General features: G+C 34.1%; 2 protein-coding genes across 2 annotated transcripts in view; one reads left to right on the forward strand and one right to left on the reverse strand.

Moving 5' to 3' along the window:
- Nucleotides 1-1626: 1626 nt before the first annotated feature.
- Nucleotides 1627-13294, reverse strand: arhgap20 (Rho GTPase activating protein 20). The gene is made up of 15 exons (XM_073845063.1): nucleotides 12997-13294; nucleotides 11941-12020; nucleotides 10699-10866; nucleotides 9915-10064; nucleotides 9444-9485; nucleotides 9279-9363; nucleotides 9114-9191; nucleotides 8963-9029; nucleotides 8670-8822; nucleotides 7217-7398; nucleotides 6601-6765; nucleotides 4481-4611; nucleotides 4090-4270; nucleotides 3798-3909; nucleotides 1627-2669 (listed from the first exon to the last, which is right to left on the reverse strand). The coding sequence occupies exons 1-15, from the start codon at nucleotides 13069-13071 to the stop codon at nucleotides 1627-1629; spliced, it is 2712 nt and encodes a 903-aa protein (XP_073701164.1). The 5' UTR covers nucleotides 13072-13294.
- Nucleotides 13295-16498: 3204 nt separating this feature from the next.
- rnf17 (ring finger protein 17) overlaps nucleotides 16499-21440 on the forward strand; it is a 35147-nt gene continuing 30205 nt past the window's right edge. Inside the window, exons 1-7 of the mRNA XM_073845065.1 lie at nucleotides 16499-16553; nucleotides 16765-16880; nucleotides 19198-19295; nucleotides 19416-19500; nucleotides 20035-20115; nucleotides 20383-20486; nucleotides 20613-20781. Of these exons, the coding sequence (XP_073701166.1) occupies nucleotides 16499-16553; nucleotides 16765-16880; nucleotides 19198-19295; nucleotides 19416-19500; nucleotides 20035-20115; nucleotides 20383-20486; nucleotides 20613-20781 (708 nt within the window). The remainder of the gene's footprint in view (nucleotides 16554-16764; nucleotides 16881-19197; nucleotides 19296-19415; nucleotides 19501-20034; nucleotides 20116-20382; nucleotides 20487-20612; nucleotides 20782-21440) is intronic.

A 21440-nucleotide genomic window follows, 5' to 3' on the forward strand; every position in this document is an offset into this window, starting at 1 on the left:
TAAATACTGCAATAAATGTATTGTTCATTGTTCGTCCATGTTACATTAACTAATGTTAACAAATGACACCTTATTGTAAAGTGTTACCTTATTTTTGAATATGTTTCGCTGTTATGTCTTATTGATATGTTAAAAATTATGACATGAGCACAATGAGAATGTAGTATTGAGCTAAAATATGTTTGCAAGAATGAACACTTGTGTTGAAAAATAACTAGGGCTCACGCAGGTGGGATTACTAGTTTTAATAGAATTTATGGTACAAAACATGATAAATTCGAATTAAATACTGTAGGGACTATATTACATTTTTAAAGTGCAATAAAATATTGTATTTATAAATCTATTTTTTCTACTGTCAAGAAGGTTTAGATACACTTACAAAAAGGTTTGGCTACATTTACAAAAAGGCATTACAATGCTGACAAATCATATTAAATGAAATCACTTTGGACTTTAAAATGGTGGCATTCATCTTCAAGAATCAAAATATAAGTAATTACGTTTTAGGATCAACAAGCAAATGAATAATACCCCTACTGTATGTAATCCTAAAAAAACTAGGATTCTGTGAATGCGTGAGTATACACTGACATTCAAAAGTCTGGAATCAGTAAGATTTTTAATGTTGCTTTTTTTTTTTTTAGGAAGTCTTTTCTGCTAATCAAGGCTATGTTTATTTGATTAAAATACAGAAAAAAAACTGTAATACTGTAAAATATTATAGTGGTTTTCTATTGTAAAATAATGGTTTTCTATTTTAATCTACTTTAAAATAGAATTTGGAAGTATATTAAATGCAAAGCTGAATTTTCAGCATCACTGCTCCAGTCTTTAGTGTCACACGATTCTTCAGAAATCATTCTGATATGCTACATTTATTATCAGTGTTGGAAACAGTTGTGCAATTTATTTTTTGGCCTTGTTGATACTTTTTTCAGATTTTTTTAATGAGTAAAACATTAGATAGAGCAGCTTTATTTATTCAAAATAGAAACCTGTAACAATATACACTACAGTTCAAAGTCTGGCATACCTTTATTGAGCAGAATGTGTTAAATTGATACAAAGTGATAGTAAAGACTTACACTGTTAGAAAAGATTTCTATTTTGAATAAAAGCTGTTCTTTTGAACTTTTTATTCATCAAAAAAAAAAATCCTGGAAAAAGTATCACAGGTTTCAAAAAAATAATAAGCAGCTGTTTCCAACGTTAATAATAAATCAGCATATTAGAATAATTTCTGAAAGATAAGTGTGACATTGAAGACTGAAGTAATGGCTGATGAAAATTCAGCTTTGCATCACAGAAATCAATTATATTTTAAATTATATATAAATAAAAAAACGGTATTTTAAATTGCAATAATATAATTTTTTTCTGTATTTTTGATCAAATAAATGGAAGCAGAAAATTGAACTGATTCCAAACTTTTCAGTGGCAGTGTAAGTTGTTTTTTAATGCTTTAAATGCTTCCAGCTTGACTTGTTACTGTAAGTACTTTTTCTAAAGCGTGTGAATATTTACAATAAAAAAATGAATCATTCTGTAATATGGAGCATGTAATTGTTAATTATTATAAGCTGCAAATTATTATCAATAATGAAATGACTGTTCCCATTGGCTTTACACAATCCACTGGCTGCTACTGCAACAGCTGAGCCTTTGGCCTCTCCCAATAGCCTGCTGCTCTCCAAGAGGACAAGCATCCATAAAGTAGTCCCTGGCTATTTTTCCAGAGGAGGGGTGCAAGTCTATTGCTTTAAACTTCAGCTGCTTCCCAGAGAGTTTGCTAGACTTCTGTCCCCTGATTTTGTTCACTGTCAACTTGCAACTCTGTCCGTAAAACACACTCTGCGGTAGTTTGACGTCTTCTTCAGTCTGAGAGTCAGGGGGCACCTTGGGGTGTACTAAAGGGCTGTGCGTGGGGCTCCCAGGTCCTCTGTAGAAAAGGCCTTTTCCTTTATGTAAAGGCGTTTGAGTGGGAGTCTGTGAGGATGGTTTTCTTTTCAGCTGATTTTTGGTCACTGTAGGCTGTAAACCCTCTTTAATATCAGTGGCGTTCCTCTCATGGTTTGGTGGAGATGATTTCTCAATGGGCAAGCTGTTTGAGCGCTGGTAATTTGAGCCATTTTGAGTGAGCAAAACAGATTGTCCCTTGGATGGTGAGTCCTGAGGAGAATGGAGGGTCTTACGGTTGGACTGAGAAAATGGACTGTCTATTGAACTCACAGATGAGTATGTTGGTGAAGTTACTGGTGATGATACATTGGAGGTTGGTGGAGTTTGTTTTCCTCTCATGAAATTCAGTTCTAAAAATACATTATCAATGACCTCATCTGGTCTCTTGAACTCTTCATATTTTCCACTTTCTTGAGTTACTTCCTGCTCATGAGAAGTCAAAGCGATGGTGGAAATGGAGTGTCTGTGTAATTTAAGGGACCGGAGCTGACGCACTGCAGGTGTCAGGTTTCTGATTTGTGCCGATGGGTTAGAAGACAACAGGTTGTTTTCTGGACAATCGAGGTCACAATCACTCAGTGACATGAGCGAATCCATACTACGACTGTCTTTAAGAGGACGGGTCTTAGAAATGTCCTCTGTGTCAGTATTCACCTCGTTCTTAAGACTCTCATAACCTGAATCTGACATCTGCTGCAGGGACCCAACTAGAGGAGGGAAGAGAAAAGAATTATATAGACTGTACAATATTGAAAACATGGTAAAAGTAATTGTGTGAAAATGTGCTGTTGTTAATGAAAGTTCTAAATGTTGCTAAATGAAATAAAAAATAATACACTTACTAAAAGTAGAATATATATAATTGTTAAAAAATAATAAACATAAATAAACACTACCAGTCAAAAGTTTTTGAACAGTAAGATTTTTAATGTCTTTAAAGAAGTCTCTTTGACCCAAAGCACAGCAAAAACAAAACAGTCAAAATTTGAAATATTTTTACTATTTAAAAGAACTGTTTTCCACTTTATATATTTAAAAATGTAATTTATTCCTGTGATCAAAGTTACATTTTTAGCATCATCAGTCCAGCCTTCAGTGTCACATGATCCTTTCAGAAATCATTCTAAAATGCTGATTTGCTCTTCGATAAACATTTTTCTTGTTATTATAAGTATTTAAAACTTTTCTTTGATGAATAGAAAGATCCAAAGATCAGCATTAATCTGAAACAAACATACATTATACAATATACCATTCAAAAGCTTTAGTATAATTTTTTTTTTTTTTTTAGATAAATGCTGTTCTTCCGAACTTTCTATTCATCAAAGAAACCTAAAAAAACTTATACTCAGCTATTTTTAACATAATAATAATAACAAATGTTTCTTGAACAGCAAATCAGCATTTTAGAATGATTTCTGAAGGATCATGTGACACCGAGGAATGGAGTAACAATGCTAAAAATGCAGCTTTGAAATCACAGGAATACATTACATTTTAATATATATTTAAATAGAAAACAGTTATTTTAAATAGTACAATTTTTTCAAAATGTTACTGTTTTTGCTGTACTTTGGATCAAATAAATGCAGGCTTAGTGAGCAGAAGAGACTTCTATAAAGAACATTAAAAATCTTACTGTTCATAAACTTTTGACTGGTAGTGAATATACAAATAAACACACTAGTAATTAATGTAAATGTTTACATTTTCATAAAAGGAAAAATCTAAATTAATTTAATCATATCAACTAATATATAAATATTACAATAAATGCAGTGTTGTTTTGTACTGGTGTGTACGTGGTTGTGAATCATGTTTGCATTTATAGTAACCTGATCCACGGTTGCTTCTATTGTCTTCAGTCAAATCCTTTAAGAGGGTTATAATTTCATCCCCAAACAACGCACAGCAGTTGTCAATCAAGACACGCACAAGGTCACACACCTGTGTACAGATTACATTGGCAGTTACATTTGTATTTTCTCTCTCTACATCTATTACATTTCTGTTTCTATTTCCATTTTCATGTTCTTTAGAGAGCAATAATGATGATTACTTAAGCAGATACTCATGCACTCAGCAGATATTATAATAATCTGGTAATAATACAACATGTGCGCTTACCTTTTTGGCATCTTTTTCATGAGATTGTAGTTTGTGATTCCACAGACAGCTAGGTGCTATACACACAGCCAGGTTAAAAGAGGTCATCTGGTTGTGTTCAGCATTGAGTTGTATGTGGTGCAGCATTGCTATCATGTGTCTCAGCAGCAGAATATTTTCTTTAGGTAAAAGCTGAACGAGCCTGGGAATGTGGGGAGAACCAGCACAAATCAGTTAATAAAATATCTCTGATTATGTAACTCATGAAGCTAAAAGAAATTGACTACTAAATCTAAATCTGCTTAAGGTGTACAGTAATATCCATCTACTCTGATCCATCATTATCAAGGTTTAATCCTTATCTATCATTGCAAAACCTGATAAACTAATCAGAGTGTTACTGGGACTTTACCTCTGAACCTCCTGTAGCAGGTGTCTCTCTGTCATGGGTTCATTTTTTTCACCATCCTGCTCCACTGCTTGGAGCCATTGCTCATAGAGCTCCTCACACAACAGGCTGCCAGGTATATTGCGTAAGAATTCCTACCAATCAAAAACACAGATACGAGAACGGAGAGTCGTCACGGTACAATCAGTGTTTATTTTTAACTTACACTACCGTGCAATAGTTCAGGGTCAAGGTCTTTTTTTTCTTTTTGGAAGAATACCAGTACTTTTATTCGGCAAGGATGCATTAAATTAAATGTGTAACAGTAATTACATTTATTATGTTACAAAAGATTTCTCTTTCAAATAAAAGTTCTTTTGAATTTTCTATTCATCAAAGAAACCTTAAAACAAGTATCACAGTTTCCACAAATTTTAAACAGCACAGAAATTCAGGGGGGATGCTATAGTCAATTTCTTTTATGGGGTGGGGGGTCCTATAGCTAATTTTACACAATGATTACAAAATTTGTCTAATTTTTCAACAGATTTTTATTTAATTAAAATGTTCTTTATTAAATGATCTATTATTTATAAGCTGTTTTCATTCTGGGGCCTGAAATGGAGGATTTTTGGTCAATATTGATTATTAAACAATATATTGCTGAATGTGTTATATGACAATAAAACCACCAGTAGGTGGCAGCAAGTCCCTGTTTTAATAAATTATTTGTTGGCTTACTAGATTCATTCAAAAATATTAATCCAAGGAACAAAACAATGTGTCGCTCTGCACTGTTGTATAAAATTAAAGGGATAACCCTGCTGGAAAAAAAACAGCTAAAACCAGCCCAGCCTGGTTGTCTGATTTTAGCTGGTTTAAGCTGAAAGTAGCTGGTTTTAGTTTATCTCCCAGCCTGGCTAAGCTGGTTTTCGCTGGTTGTTCCAGCTGGTCTCTCAGCCTGAACAGACCAGCCAGACCAGCTAACAAAGTGGCCAAAACCCCTCTAAAACCAGGCTGGATCACCAGCTAAAGCTGGTTTTAGCTGTTTTTTTTTTCAGCAGGGAATTCACCTAAAAATAAAAATTCCATCATTGATTACTCACCTTAATGTCTTTTCAAACCCTCAAGACCATTGTTCATCTTCAGAACACAAATTGAGATATTTTTGATGAAATCCAAAAGCTTTTTGACCCTGCATACATAACTGAAATGTTCCCAGAAACGGGATAAAACAGTCCATTCAACATCAGTTGCAATTTTACAAAGCTATGAGAATGTTTTTTGTGCGCAAAGAAAACAAAAATGGACTTTATTCAACAATTCTTCTTACCCAAAGCACGTATTTCGCCATTATCGGGAGTACGACTTGATCTACTTCAGCAGCACCACACGCATGCGTTGTTTAATGGCAGAAAATGTGATTTGGAGGAGAAGAATTGTTGAATAAAGTTGTTATTTTTGTTTTCTTTGCGCACAGCAAGTATTCTCTTAGCTTCGTAAAATTACAGTTGAACCACTGATGTTACATGAAATATTTTATCAATGTCCTTACTAACTTTCTGGGGTCTTGAATGTGGTAGTTGCATTGCTGTCTATGCAGGGTCAGAAAGCTCTCGGATTTCATCAAAAATATCTTAATTTGTGTTCCGAAGATGAACGAAGGTCTTATAATTTTGGAACGACATGAGGGTGAGTAATTAATGACAGAATTTTCATTTTTAGGGGTGAACTATCTCTTTAATAGCACATTTTGATCGCGCACATGTGCTGATATTCAGCCAAGTACATTCCTTGTGCGATGAATATAAAAAACATAAAAAGTCATACATGGGTATATTTTATGATAACAAGATAATGTTTATTGAACACCAAATAAGCATATTTCTGAAAGATCATGTGACACTGACTGAACACTTAAGTAATGGCTGCTGAGAATTCATCTTTGCCATCACAGAAATACATTTTATAAATATATTCAAACTTTTTAAAGTGAGTGAAGTATGGTAACAATATGACACAATTTCTGCCGGTACTGAGCCTCAAATCCCTAACCTCTGGGTTGCAAGTCTGACTCTCTAACCCTTAGGCCACAACTGCACCCTCTTGAATACAGTGTTATGTATTGATATGTAAATATCTACCTTGAACACTGAAGCGGTAACAAGTACAGATTCTCCACTCAGTGGCTCTTCATAGTGACCCGAATCCAGCTTTTCCTTCAATTCTCGGCAGGCCTTGACTCCAGCAGAGCGCCGGAATATTCCACGTGTCACAGCCCCCTCACTGCACAAACACTTCAGCATGTCCTTTAAAAAACAATAAACAAGTGGTTTTGTTGTTATACTATTATTGTACATGATTGTTCATATTTTAACATAAATTATTATGACATAACTTTAATTATAAATTATTATAACTTTTTTCATAAGGGAATAAGACATTTAAGGTGAGTTATTTTTGCCATTTTCGCCCTTTATTATGATAGGACAGATCAGAGTTGACAGTAAGTGAAGTGGGCGGGATCGGTAAAGGCCCTCGAGTCGGGATTCGAACTTGGGATGCCCACAACGCAAAGGTTATTGGTGCCGACTTAAGGTGCTTTTTGACATTTAATAATGCCTGAAATTATGCAAAAAAGTTGTACAGCTTTTCATTTACATAATATAATTATCTTAACGTATAATAATGTGCTGTTTACGTCAATACTTCTCCTAGTGATAAGGTTTGAAAAGTTAAATATGGAATTTCAGTACATACCACAATTAGTGATGGCAGGTTATTGTCTTTTATCACATCAGTGAGTGGCCTACCAAACAGATGACCCGAAGCCATTGTAATGGTTTGGCGAGGATATTCAGATTGGATGGACTGTTCAATGCTGGAGCCTCGTTTAAAAGCCCAGCTAAGAAGAGACATTCTTCTCCTCCTGCTTTTCTGTTCTGCTAGAAGAAATGTATAAAAATTGGGGAAAACAAGATTAAAAAGAGGCAACGTTTCAGGACATTGTGTACAGTGCCTTGCAAAAGTATTCATACCCCTTCATTTTTGTCACATTTTGTTTTGTTGCAGCATTATGTTAAACTGCTTTAAATTAGTTTTTCCCCCACATCAATTTACACTCCATACACCATAATAATGACAAAGCAAAAACCAGATTTGCAAATTTTACAAATGTATTAAAAATAAAAACACTGAAATAAGTACATTGCATAAGTATTCATACCCTTAACTTAGTAGTTGAAGCACCTTTACAGCCTCAAGTCTTTTTGGGTATGATGTGACAGGCTTTGCACATCTGCATTTGGCAATTATCTGCCATTCTTTGCCTCACCTTTTCACCTCTCAAGCTGTGTCAGCTTGTATGGGGGCTGGCAGACATTTTCTAGAGTCCTAGTTGTTCCAATCCTCTTCCATTATGGATAATGGAGGCTACATGCTTCTGTGAACCTTCAATGCAGCAGATTTATTTCTGAACTCTTCCCTAGATCATTGCCTCAACGCAAGTCTGTCACTGAGCTCTACAGGCAGTTATCTTGACCTCAGGACTTGGTTTTTGCTCTGATATGCATTTTCAGCTGTTAGACCTTTTCTGAGAGGTGTGTGCCTTTCTAAATCATACTCATTCAAATGAATTTGCCACAGTTTAACTCCACTCGAAGTGTAGTAACATCTAGAAGCAATATGAATGCTCCTGAGCTAAATTTCGAGTGTCCCAGAAAAGGGTATGATTACTTGTGCAACGGGATCTTTTCAGTTTTTTATTTTTAATAAATTTGCACAAATGTTAAAAACCTATTTTTTGCTTTGCCATTATGGAGTAGGGAGTGTAGATTGTGGGGAAAAAAGTAATTTAAAGTAGTTTAACATAAGGCAGCAACATAACAAAATGTGAAAAAAATGAAGGGGTATGAATGCTTTCGCAAGGCACTGTATGTGTGTTAGTTGATTTCAGGTTCTATACAGTATCATTTCTATACAGAATGTATTTGTAGAATATAAGGCTTAATATTCAGACTTTATTTTGCGTGTGTGTTTTGACATAGATGTGTGCTTTACTTTTTAAGAACTGAACAGCCCAAATGTGGGCTGATGTAGACTGCTATTAATGTGAGGGAAATCGAGTAAAATACACGGATATTATACTAAGCACATCATACTACCAAAATAGAACAAACAAGATGGTAGTATTCTGAAAATTGCCATCTCCCACCTGTGAAGGTGTTGTTTATTTGACTGGGCCTCAGGAAGAACTGGCAGTGGGCGTCAATTGGCAAAAGCGCCATCTGGCTGTAGGATGATGTTACTGCATCTTGCTGCAGCAGGCGAATGTGGCTCATCTTAATGCTATAAGGAAACTCATGACCTGGGGGAACAAAGGCCTCTTACATAAAGCTGCTGTGCAGGGAAAGTATCAGATACTAATACCTCAGTACTTTTCGAATTCATTAATTCACAGTTCAAATGTTTGCTTTGATAATACGAGAATTACTGATAAACTCTTACCAATTAAAGGGTATGGAGTTTCATCTTGTTTTGAACATACCCACAACTTATAATCTTTTATTCCACCCTGTGTACAAAGACAAAAGCAGTTAATAAGTTAAATAAATATAAGTATATTTAGTTAGTTAGTAGTTGTGCAGTATTAACATACCGAAAGACCGAACTGTTGCAGTGCCGTGCTAATGACATCAGAAGTGCAGTCTGTGTTGCTGATAAAAAGAGTTTTTGCCTAGAGAGATAACAGCAAATTTACATTCATTTAAACATCAAAGCTACAGTACATCATTTTATACTCACAAAAACAATCAGTTCTCACATAGGCACAGTTCCCAACATCCTTTGCAAATATCTTGAGTGGAATCATCTTCGGATCATCACTCTGTTTTTCTTCTTTTATACAACTAATTTTAAAAAAGGAAGAGGAAAAATTTAGATAAGAGGATTGTTTCATTGTATTTACTGTAACAGTAAAAGAACTGACCTTTCAATGAGGGATAGCCACCTGTCTTTCTCTTCTGAAATGCTACACACACACACACACACACACACACACACACACACACACACACAAAACATAATTTTAACAGGAGAAATATATAAATCTGTTTAGTTTGGCTATATATACTGTAACTGTGTGTGTATGTGTGGGTTTGTGTGTGTTCTTGTTTATTCTAACTTGTGGGGACCAAATGTCATCACAAGGATATAGTAAAACCTAAAAATTTTTACATTTTGAGGGGATTTGCCGTCCCCATAAAGCAAAAAAAAAAAAAAACTAAAAAAAAAACTAAATGATGTTTATCTGAAAGTATTATCTGAAAGTATAACTGTGCAAACTGGTTTTTCATAAGGGGTTGGTTTAGCGTAAGGGAATAGAAAATATAATTTGGTCAGTATGAAAACAATAAAAGTCTCAGAAACCTAACTTGTGTGTGTGTGTGTGTGTGTGTACCTAAAAGTAGCCACACAGTTGTAAGTTGGCCAGCCCATGACGAAGCTCCTCTCTGAACCAGTACTGGCCTCACACACCTCATCCACACAGCCGGCCGTCCACATCTCACTAACACGCACACATTTCTTTTGCTTCACCTGCATTACTGACCTAAAAAAAAAATCTCAAATTATTCCAAACCAAATTATTAGAACTATACCATCTTATCGTGGTAACATTGTAACTCTGTATACCATTCTGAAATTTGGGGTCATTATGTTTTTTGTTTATTTTTTATGCATTTATTTATTAATTTAATGAACACTTTTTTTTCATGAAGGATGCAATAAATTGATTAAAAGTGACAGCAAAGATATTTACAACATAATGTTTTTTATTTCAAATAAATTTTTTTAAACTTTTTATGCATCGAAAAATCCTGCAAAATCTGTATCACAATTTTCACACATGTTTTTTAGCATTGATAATAATAAGAAATGTTTTTGAGGACCAAATCAGCATATTAGAAGGATTTCATGTGGAGTAATTGACTGCTACAAATTCAGCTTTGCCACCACGAGTAAATTGCATTTTAAAATGTATTAAAGAAAACACTTATTTTAGATTGGAATAATATTTGTATTGTATAATTTTACTAATTCAATAATTGTTGAGCATATGAGACTTCTTTCAAAAACATTACAAAATCCTACTGACCCCAAATTTCTAAATTTTTTGCACATTTTAACATTTGGGTGATTTATCTGTATTTTCAGTTCTCCTCATTGCATTTTTTCCTCCATACTTGGCCTTGGTGATGATGAGAAGATCACTGAAGAGGATGAGGAATCTCTCTTGAGTCTGAAGACCTGTCTGCAGCACCACATTGCCTTGGCAAATGAGCTTCCTGGTTGGACTGAGCAGAGACTGGATGAGGGCGAAAATGTCCTGGCTAACCTGGGATGTACAATCCCTAACACACACATGAGAGAAAAGGAGACAGTACTTGTGAGAAAAACATTAGAAAAAACCTATACAAAATATGATTTCCCTTTAAATGTTTGCATATGAAAAAACATCCAATTCATCAGTCCGTCTGTAATTAATCAAAGCTTCTGACTTGAGTGTTCTTTCACATGCTTCATTGATAAATTAGCTCCAGTGTTACAACTGACAAAAGGTAGATTTCAGAAAGTACACACACTCTTTAGACAGCCTGTCTGACTGCAGACAACTTTGTTTCTCTGTGTCACTCTTTCACACACTCACACATGTGCAGATGCTGGTTGTGAGACCACACACAGACTGCTTCTGCAACATCTCTTCATTCTCTCTTTTCAGTAAAATGCTAATATATTCAGAAGAGTCTTGCATGCACACAAGCACTGACTGTGACATTGTGCCAGAAGTGAGAAACAAACTGCTCACTGAGACAGAAAATAGACTGTAATATTCCAAGTCTGATATTTACATTACCAGTCAAACGTTTTTGAACAGTAAGATTTTTAATGTTTTTTAAAGAAGTCTCTTCTGCTCACCAAGCCTGCATTTATTTGATCTGAAGTACAGAAAAAACAGTAACATTTTGAAATATGTTTTACTATTTAAATGAACTGTTTTCTTTTTGAATATATTTTAAAATGTAATTTACTCCTGGGATTTCAAAGCTGAATTTTTAGCATCATTACTCCAGTCACATGATCCTTCAAAAATCATTTTAATTTTCAGATTTGCTTCTCAAATAACATGTGTTACTATTATTATGTTGAAAAAAGCTGAGTAGATTTTTTTTTCTTTTAAACACAGGAAGAAATTACATTTTAAAATATATTTAAATAAAGAACAGTTATTTTAAATCGTAAAATATTTCAAAATTTTACTGTTTTTGCTGTACTTTGGATCAAATTAATGCAGGCTTAGTGAGCAGAAGAGACTTCTTTAAAAACATTCAAAATCTTACAGTTCAAAAACTTTTGACTGGTAGAGTATGTTTACAGAATGCATTATTACATACACACATTTTTAGTTTAAATATCAAATATCATACCTGGTGAGAGGTTTTGACTTTGTAAGAGCTTTGCTGAGAATAACAGAGGGTGCCGACTGTCTGCGCTGAGAGAAATACTTCTAGAGAAAAAATAAGAGAAAGAGTAATGAGTAATATAGAGTAATATAATAAAAGAAAAAGAGAGATAATCAGCATCACCTAATAACAAACAGCCATGCTGATATTCAGTTTAACAGTACAAATATCATGTATTGATTATATCTACATAAAATTTGAAGAAACAAAAAGCTAATACTGGGTAACGAAAAAATATGGCCATTTGTTTATTTGTTCAGTTTTATATTGGAATAAGTTCATGAAGCCTGATTAATTTATGTGTAGCACAATGTATGTTTAAATGTGTTGATGATATTGCATTTGTTATAAAAACCACTCTCCTCTCTTACTCTCCTCCTTTAAATATGTTTTCTTTTTTTCTAAATTAATAATTTATTCACGTTTTATTGTTTTCTATACTTTTAAAGTTGTATTTTATACCAATTTGCCTTTATTTTAATAGGATAATCGAGAGAGGAAAGCATGACAGACAAGGACAAATAATTATTTTGTTGCTAACTTAATTTGCTAAGTTTAAAATGAGTTGAACGCATCTCTTATGTATCAAAATCACAGTACAGATGTGTGTGTGAGTGTTTCAACACTCTTCTAAATTGATATGAAGTTGTGCGTTTTCTGAGCTATTTTATGTGCCTTTTTCAACAGTGCACTCAATTTATTTACACGTTCTACTCTAGATTATTTCATTTCACTAATATCCATTTGCCTTTATTAGAAATGTACCTTGTGATTATTTTACTGCATTTGTTTTGTTAATCTTCATAAAGGAGCTTTGAAAGCTGAAGCTAAACCCTGGAAAATCATAGCTGTGCAGACAAGCTAAATCTGTTTTTCTTTTGTATGAACCTGGTAAAACTATTACGTGATGCTAACAAAACAAACCAATGCCATTATGCTAAAAATGGATGAAATAGTATGGCATGTTAACTACTGTATGTAAACAATAAAGGCTGCTTTTATTAAAAGTTCTTTACTTACATTGGAGATCTGGCATTCCCCACAACTTTTGGTTCGGTTTCTCTTCTGCCATCCTGGCTCATGTAGTGGTCCCATGGTTAAAATCCAAGTAAAAAGACTGTGGAGGTGATTTAGAGGACTGATCAGATCAATGCTTCCATATCATCATCATCTGCCTCTGGGTAATCCTCCCTTTGCTGCTCTGCTCTCCTTCTTTTCTCTTTCACTGTGGTAGAAATACAAAATCCAGGGGTGTGTTCAGTTATGCCGTCCTCCTCACAAGCACCAGACTTTGATTGTCCACACTTTGAACAATGTATTTGTCTTTCCTCTCTGAAAGATGGAAGATTATGTCTGTGGCTCTGAGCAGCAGGGGGAGGATTTAGGAGGCGGGGTCTCAGTACATAATGGGATATAAGTCTGTGTGTATACAACATATGGCTGTAGTTTTGACAGAGGAGAGAATGTTTACACATAGTGGAACAACTTTCTTTAATTATGTATGATTGTCTTTGGAAATAAGACATTTGGACCAATATTTTGAGAGAAATCTATTCAGTGTTTATCTAGTATAATTCCCTGGGCCAGTTTATCTTCATACCCTGCCCCCTCCTTACTGGGATGAGTAAATGGTCAGACAAGCTTAAGCTTCTTTTCTCACCAGATGTATCCAGTTTGATTGACGGTTGCTCAAACTGTAATCATACTTTCCTCATTGTACTCCATCAGATTGTTCATTTTGTATACTGATTTTGTCCAGCCACAGTTCATAGCTGCAGTTAGTAAATCTGTCTTTTGTCACCCTCAATTCATAACAGCCCAGAAAATGTACACTATTTAAAATTTCAGATTATAAGAAATTCATACATTTTTGAAAGGCCATAGATCTAATCTACAAAAAGATTAATGGACAACATAAACATGAATGGATTAAAGACCTATCATTGTTTTGAAAAGTGTCCTTCCTGTTGGTGCTAATCTTTTACATTTATCATCAAAACATTCTGTTGAAATTGGAAGACATACATGTGACATATTTCAATAATGCATAGAATGCATTAAGTAAATATGTATTCAAGCACAAGAACAAAGAAAAAGAGGGAGTTGTCCGGAATGAATGTGACCAAAGATAAAGAAGAGATGGGAATGTAGAGAATTTAATATTTCATGTCTGTTAGTACAATGAAAGGGTAGTTCTAGGTTAAAAGGTGTCAGGTTACATGTGACAATTGCAGTTTACCACTATAACATTTCCTAATGTGCAGTATTAGTTTAAGTGTGACTACGCTGTCACAAATGTCAAGTCCACAAAGAATGCAACACAATGTTATATTTCAAAAACGGAGAGCACATAGCTAATATTTATGCAATATAAAAAGTGCATATAATATTTATTGCGATTGTTTACACACAATTGAATATTTAACAAGGTACAATTGCATGCACTGAACATATCAAATTTGTAGCTTGAATGAGGTCAGAGGATTTTTTTTTTTTTGCTCTTTTATGGCCAGACACGACTGCCTGAGGGCCTCTGCTCATTGACCTTTTTGTTGTGCAGAAAATGACACACAGTGAACTCTGCAACCTGGATTTTGATACAGCCTTATGTAATTGTAATGGTTATGGGGGATGAGACAGGGATCATGACCTTTATGTACTGAGAAGAGTCACTGACCCATATTTCAATGAAACATTATTTGTCCTCAGTCCACAAAATGCGTCTATGCATTCACAAAACACATACAAAAAACCTATTCCCAATAATAATACTATTTTACTTAATCTATCTTGAATTTTACATACCAGAGTTGAACTAGAAACCTCTATTAACTATGAGCAATTGTACAAATACAGAAACACTAGTGATAGAGACAGAAGCATATGAGTCTTTATTTATTTAGTATAAAGTTTAAAATGAAATTTGTCAGGAAATTCTAAGTGGCTCGATGTAAAATTAAAGTAAAAAAAAAGTATATATAACAATAAAAATAGGGATAACAAAAGGCTTAACATGATACGAAAAGTTTAACATCTCAATATAAATACGTCTATGTCAAAAATGGAGGTATTACATTTTTGTTGATGTGCAATTATAACATATCCAAAATTCCGGTTAAGCTTTCAAATTTCCATCAACAGGTATACTTTTGGCCTGGGCTTTAATATATAAACACAATTTTACCCCCCATAGATTTTTTATTTGGAATAATCAAAATATTTTAAGTAAAAATAGATCTTTACTTCTTAGTCAGTGGTTTAATAATGGTTTGATTTTGGTGAGCCAGTTATTTAACAACAGAGGTTTATTAATGACTTACATAGAATTTATTTCAGAATACAAGATACCGGTTAGTCCAAAGGATTATGCCATTGTTATGGGAGCAATAACTTCAGGAATTATTATGATCTTCAAAAATAGCAATTTCTCCCCTATTAAAAATGCTTCTTTTTCTGACCCATTAGAGACAACTATAGGTAAAATATGTTTTTCTGTTAAAAAAAGATAGAAATTACAAAATTAGGTCTCTTTTCATTGAAAAAGTTTCTTCTTTGTCGCCTGTCATTTCTTACTGGAATTTGAATTGGAAAAAAATATGGTCTTTACAACAGAGGTTTTTCCTTACCAATAAAGTTAAAGAAGTATCTTTCAAACTAATTAACAAATTTTACCCTGTTAAACTTCATATGAAGTGTAAGGTTAATATTGATACAAAATGTTCATTTTGTCAATTTCATACTGAAACTGTTTTTCATTTATTTTGGACGTGTCAGTATACTGTACAACTCTGGGAAAATATTGGTTTATTTATTAAGAATAATATCCAACGAGATGTACCTATTACTTTTAAAGAAATAATTATGACATTATGACTCTGACTCAACTAAAAGGAATGCTTGTTTTGTTATAAACTTAATTTATTTTCTTAGTAAATTTTATATTCATAAATGTAAGTTTACTAACAACAAAACACATTTTCTTGTTTTTTTTTTTGAAAGAATTTAGAATTTATTGAAATACTATTTCGTTGTCACAGAATAAGAAAGCTAGAAGAACTATTTCATTTTGTAATGACTTTGATTTGTATAATGTAATTAATGCTTAGGTGTCTTACCCTCAAGTTTTTATGTTTTTGTCCTTTGTTTTTTTTTTTTCTTTTGGTTGTTTTTTTTTCTTCCATGCTTTCTCTTGTATTCTTAACACTGTCATTTCAGTTGACATAATGCATATATCTGTTTCTTTGTATATTATGTGCAAACAATCTGTCAACCCTTTCCTGTATTCTTTCCTGCATTAATTAAAAAAAAAAAAAAACGTCTGTCAAAAATCGCCACTCAATTAAAAACGGAACTTCTGATTGGACTTTAGCACATCGAAGCAAGCGATGCGAATGTAAAGAGCGCTCTGATTGGACAAAAAGCCCAGCGATGGCAAATTCTGATTGGACGATTGGCAAGCTAGCTCATTTAATGACTTTAATGTTAATGGAACAGGTCGCAGGAACGTTAGTTCTTGTGGAAAATGTCGGAGACTGCGGTTGCTTGTAATATCTGTGGCTCATCTTACACATTACCTGGTAACAAACAACAAAACTTACTCTTTATGATAATTTCGCGAGTGTATTTGAAGTTAATACATTTTTGTTTTATCTAAAATCCTACATGGGCACGTTTGGCAACACGTGACTGAATGAATGTTCCAAAAAGCGTTAGTGTCATGGTTTAGAAAAACTAATGTTAAAGTTGTTAATTTTATTAATCTAGTGCATCATGTTTTTCTTCCTTCAGAAGATGAAGCTGGGGGGAATCTTCCTCATGTGCTGTTGTGCAGTCATATCTTCTGCAGCACATGCCTGCGCTCGCTCGAGTCGCCACAAAACGTCATCACATGTCCGGAATGTCAGGTGATTTATAAGTAAAAGACCACGGTAAAACAGTGAATAACTTAAATTTCAGTATATTGTATGACTGCAGAAGACTTGCGCTATGTTATGATGGATGATAGGCCCTGGTCTCCTCAGTCTAAGTACAATCGGCTGACAGTTAACGTTAGATGAAAACCTAATCGGCTGTGACATTTCACATATACCTGCATTTTTTTTTTTTTGGTAATATTATAATGGTACAATGATATCCGATGGTAATGCCAAGGTATTTTCATATATATAAACTTTAATATGTTTAAATAAGTCCCTATTATAAGGTAATAAAATAAGAACTGTAGTAAGAAATCGTATTAATTACTCACCCTCATGTCGTTCCAAACCCATAAGACCTTCGTTCATCTTTGGAATTGTAATTGAGAGATTTTTGATGAAATCCAAGAGCGTTCTGACCCTCCACAATGCAGCATATCAAGTACTGGTTTAGTATACTTTGAAAAAAAGTACTGCAATATAAACAATACTGTCATAACAATATATTATATATCATACTGTACATATCACTAATTTTGATGACATTAGTCTGTTTTATGACTTCAGAAATTTCAGGAGTACCTTCTGATCAATAATCAGGGCCCAGTTTTTCAAAAGTAATCCAGTGGGATTTTGGATCACGGATTGGATCAATGGTTTTTTCAAAAGTAAAAGAGGGATTTTGAATTAAGATCGGACCATGTAATCCAACCTTACATTTGATTTGGATCAAATCTGCCCTTTGGGTTATTCAAAACTTTGAACTCAGATTGGGATCTATTTGATCCACACAAAAAAAAACAGGATTATCGTGATCCCATAAGAAGGGTGGATTCAGTTGTGATTTTTTTTTTAACCAAATAAACCAAATAAAATAAAGTTTTATTTTTTAAGTGAATGATCACAAACTTAATGGTTACTGATGATATATAAATTCCTTCATATTTGAAGCCTATAATATGAAGCATGTCACGTCTAATGAAATATGGTAAAAAACAACAACAAAGTAATATCAAAACTATCAGATGTCAAATAAATGGATGGAAAGTCAAAGATGTAAAGTGCTGCTATCTGTCCTGTAAATGATTTTTTGACAGTATTGTTTTTGTTTTGTTATTTAACATTAGAACAAACTAAAAAATGTAAAATGTTTGTTTATTGCAGTGTTTCTGTGTCTTACAATTAAAACAAACAATGGCTATTTGTGGCCACTGGTATTTTGCCTACCTGTTGTTCTTTGCTAAGCCAGTAGGCTACACGGATGGTTCCATTTAAGGCTATGATAAACATGATTTGGTAATCCTGAAATTTGGTATTTGGATCACAGTGATCCAACCCAATGTTCCTTTAAAAAACTGTCATAAAAGTAAGATAGATCAGTTAATCCTGGATAACAAAACATGGGATTTCCAAATCCGGACCAATTTGATCCAGATTAAATTTTTTTTGAAAAACTGGGCCCAGAAAATCTGTTCAAAAATTAGCCTTCCTATTATGAGGTGATATTTGACTCCTTAAAGTGATTTACGGGGGAATAATAGTAAAGTTTTTACCTTTGTAATGGTATTCTTAAGAATAATGCACGAGAGATGAAAAGATGGTGGATTTTCACCCGAGTTTAATAAAACGCCTAATGTGTCGACACACTCATCCACATACACAGGGATCTCGCAAGGAAAAATGTACAAGCATGCATCCAACTCGGGTCACAAACAGAAAGGAAATAAATAAAATAAAGAGGGACAGATGTCAGTAGAGCGAGTCATCTCTTAACCTTTCCAAAACATACAGACACACGCACATGTGCAGTTGTCAGTCTGCCACAAAACTACCGTAAATGCTCTAGTGGCCGTTACAGCATCATATGCCATTAACCGTGAGAACACTTTATAGTACAGTTAGTAAAAGTATTACAATACCAGGGAGGAGATCAGGTTGTTGATGTTTGCCTGCCATTCTCGCTCCGTCTGCAAAGTATTTGTATTTGTAAATGCGCTGATGACATGCTGTCTGCGCGAATGGCAGAGGTATGCAAATACATATGTTGACGGGCAGGTACGGCAGCCTATCATAATGTTTGGGCCGAGCATTTTGATTGATTTGATTTTGATATATAAATACATTTAGACCACTTAACTTAATGATTGCTATCGGGATGTGAAAAGACTTTCAACCTGCATAACAAAAAAATGTTTCTGAAGACAATCACCTAATGCACCTTTAACTTTTCAGCTGAAATGGGATTATTTGAAGCTGGTGTTGATGATGATGGTGGTGGCGGCGGCTTTTGTTTGTTTTAATGTAGATGGACACCAGAATTGGTGAGGAAGGTGTTGATGGTTTGGAGGTGGACAGCAGAATCATTGGCCTCATCTATACAGCACGGATGAACGCAAAGAAAGGGTATGCTATTTATTTAGTTATTTATTTATTCCAAAATAAGGTTCTAGAACCATTTCTTTTATGAGACATTGGTTCAATAAGGTAAAGTTGAAATTGTATAATAAAGGTTGCTGTCAGCAGGCACACTGGAGACAAGTGGAAATCTCAGAGGTTTAAAAGCCCACCCTCATCAGCAGCTGTCCACACACAGGAGAATGCAGAAGGGGTACAGACACTTTCCAGTTCTGTGACTCTGAACTGTATTATGTAATTTACGTAGTAAGATCAGTTTCATAGTTCATACACTATAGTTCATTTATGTAAGTGGAGATAGCAAAATTAAGTAAAAGGTGACGTGTTATGCACAAAAATTCTTCATACAGTGAACTGCCAGTAAAACTGATAAAAATTTGGGACCAAATATTTGATTTGACACTTTGATCTGACCATGTTTTGTTACATGTTTTGATCATGAAACTCTTGAGTTCTTGTCATATTTTATTACCATTTTCTAAACTATAGGGAATAGACTGTCATAATGTGAAAAATTTTAAAGCTGTCCAAATAAATTTTGGTTTGACTGTAATTCAGTTGTGATTATCAAGATGAATTTGTTCTGACACAGTTAAACTCTTGAGTTCTTGTCATATTTTATTACCATTTTCTGAACTATAGCGAATAAATTGTGATAACGTGAGAAATGTTGAAGGTGTCTGAAATTTTTTTAGTTTGACTGTATGTGTTTGTTTATGTTGTGTAGAGGCCAGATGTTGTTAAAGTTTTGGATGAAGCTCTCGGGAAAGCAACAGAAAACCTCAGTCAACTTGATAAACTTCACAAGGTAAAATTAGAAAATGTACAAAAGCTTGTATGTAGTCTTATTATGTAGAAATATGTGTCCCTATGTAGAAATCAGTTGCCTGGGCAAGTTAGATTTTCTTGATTGAGATGTTATGAGATAACATAAAAAATGATAGGCCATAAAATTGTTTGTTAAAAACTGACAAATTTAATAAAAGAATAGAACTGTCCTTCTTTTATTTTAATGACTACTTGATACACCTTCAACCGTATATGTGAAATTCCTGTATGTTGTTTCATTGTTAAGACTCTTTCCAATGGTATTCATGCTCAACTGAGGAAAGAGAGGACCCGCATAATCAAAGAAATTGATGAGGCTGTTGACCAAGCAAGGAGCGTTCTGCAGAAACGGTACATTGACAGAAAATTTTACAGGCACAAACTGAAGTGAACCATTCTGTGGCGTTTTGTAGTTTACAGACAATTTTCAGACTTTGCAAATAATGTTTCCTGTTAAAAATTTTGTACAATTTGTAGACGGAGTATGTTGGTGTCAAAATTGAGCGATGTGGATCATCTCTTCTCGGATGGTCGGAAGGAATGTAAGAAAATGGAACAGAGAATAAAGGAGCTGCAAACAGCCATCCAAAAAGCTCGACATGTCCGTCAGGTTCCTACTCTGGAGACCTATTGCAATCTAGACGAGGTATGTCATATAGTGTTCTGATTAACTTTAAACAGTCTGTGTGGAACAAACTCAAACAACATAAAACTAACTCAGTTTATTAAGCTTACTTAACTTGATGTATATTTTCAGAAGGAAAAGTGTTTACAAGTTTTGCATTGTGGCAGAATTTTTGCAATAACAAGCTTTCAATTACAAATTCAACGAAGACACGAATGCTTTCTCAAAAAAAAAGTGATTTACTGATAATGCGCACCTTAAAGAACACAGACGTAGCCAGATAATTTCCAAAATGACAAGCGCAATCTATTAAGAACAGCGGAAATGACCGCCTGCTTCAAGACAAGCTTTTTTTGGGGCATTCAATAATGGCGCAAATACTAGTAATTTTATGACCGCAAACGTTAGTAAATCTCATTTAGGGCTGCACGATAAATCGAATGTGACTGAGGCGCATTTAGTCAATGAAGCCGGTACTTTGATTAGTAGTAAATCTCATCACGTGCGTTCAGCTGGAGCGGCAATTAATATACAGAGCCGTAAATCACTGACAAGCTACGCCAAATCACGCTCAAAATCGCATTCGATTATAAGTGCGATTTGGTGTAGCTTGTCAGTGATTTACAGCTCTGTGTATTAATACCAGCTCCATTGACTAAACGCGCCTCACAATATCATGC

This window comes from Garra rufa, chromosome 8, assembly GCF_049309525.1.
Source record: "Garra rufa chromosome 8, GarRuf1.0, whole genome shotgun sequence".
Taxonomy (NCBI): Eukaryota; Metazoa; Chordata; class Actinopteri; order Cypriniformes; family Cyprinidae; genus Garra; species Garra rufa.

Bases quoted from the DNA above. Each gene is read 5' to 3' on its own strand.
- arhgap20 (XM_073845063.1), bottom strand. From the start codon at position 13,071: ATGGGACCACTACATGAGCCAGGATGGCAGAAGAGAAACCGAACCAAA. The intron at 7,399-8,669 runs GTGGGAGATGGC...TTCTTCTAGCAG, and splicing joins AATAAACAACACCTTCACAG to AACAGAAAAGCAGGAGGAGA. The intron at 6,766-7,216 runs GTATGTACTGAA...TGTTTTTTAAAG, and splicing joins ACCTGCCATCACTAATTGTG to GACATGCTGAAGTGTTTGTG.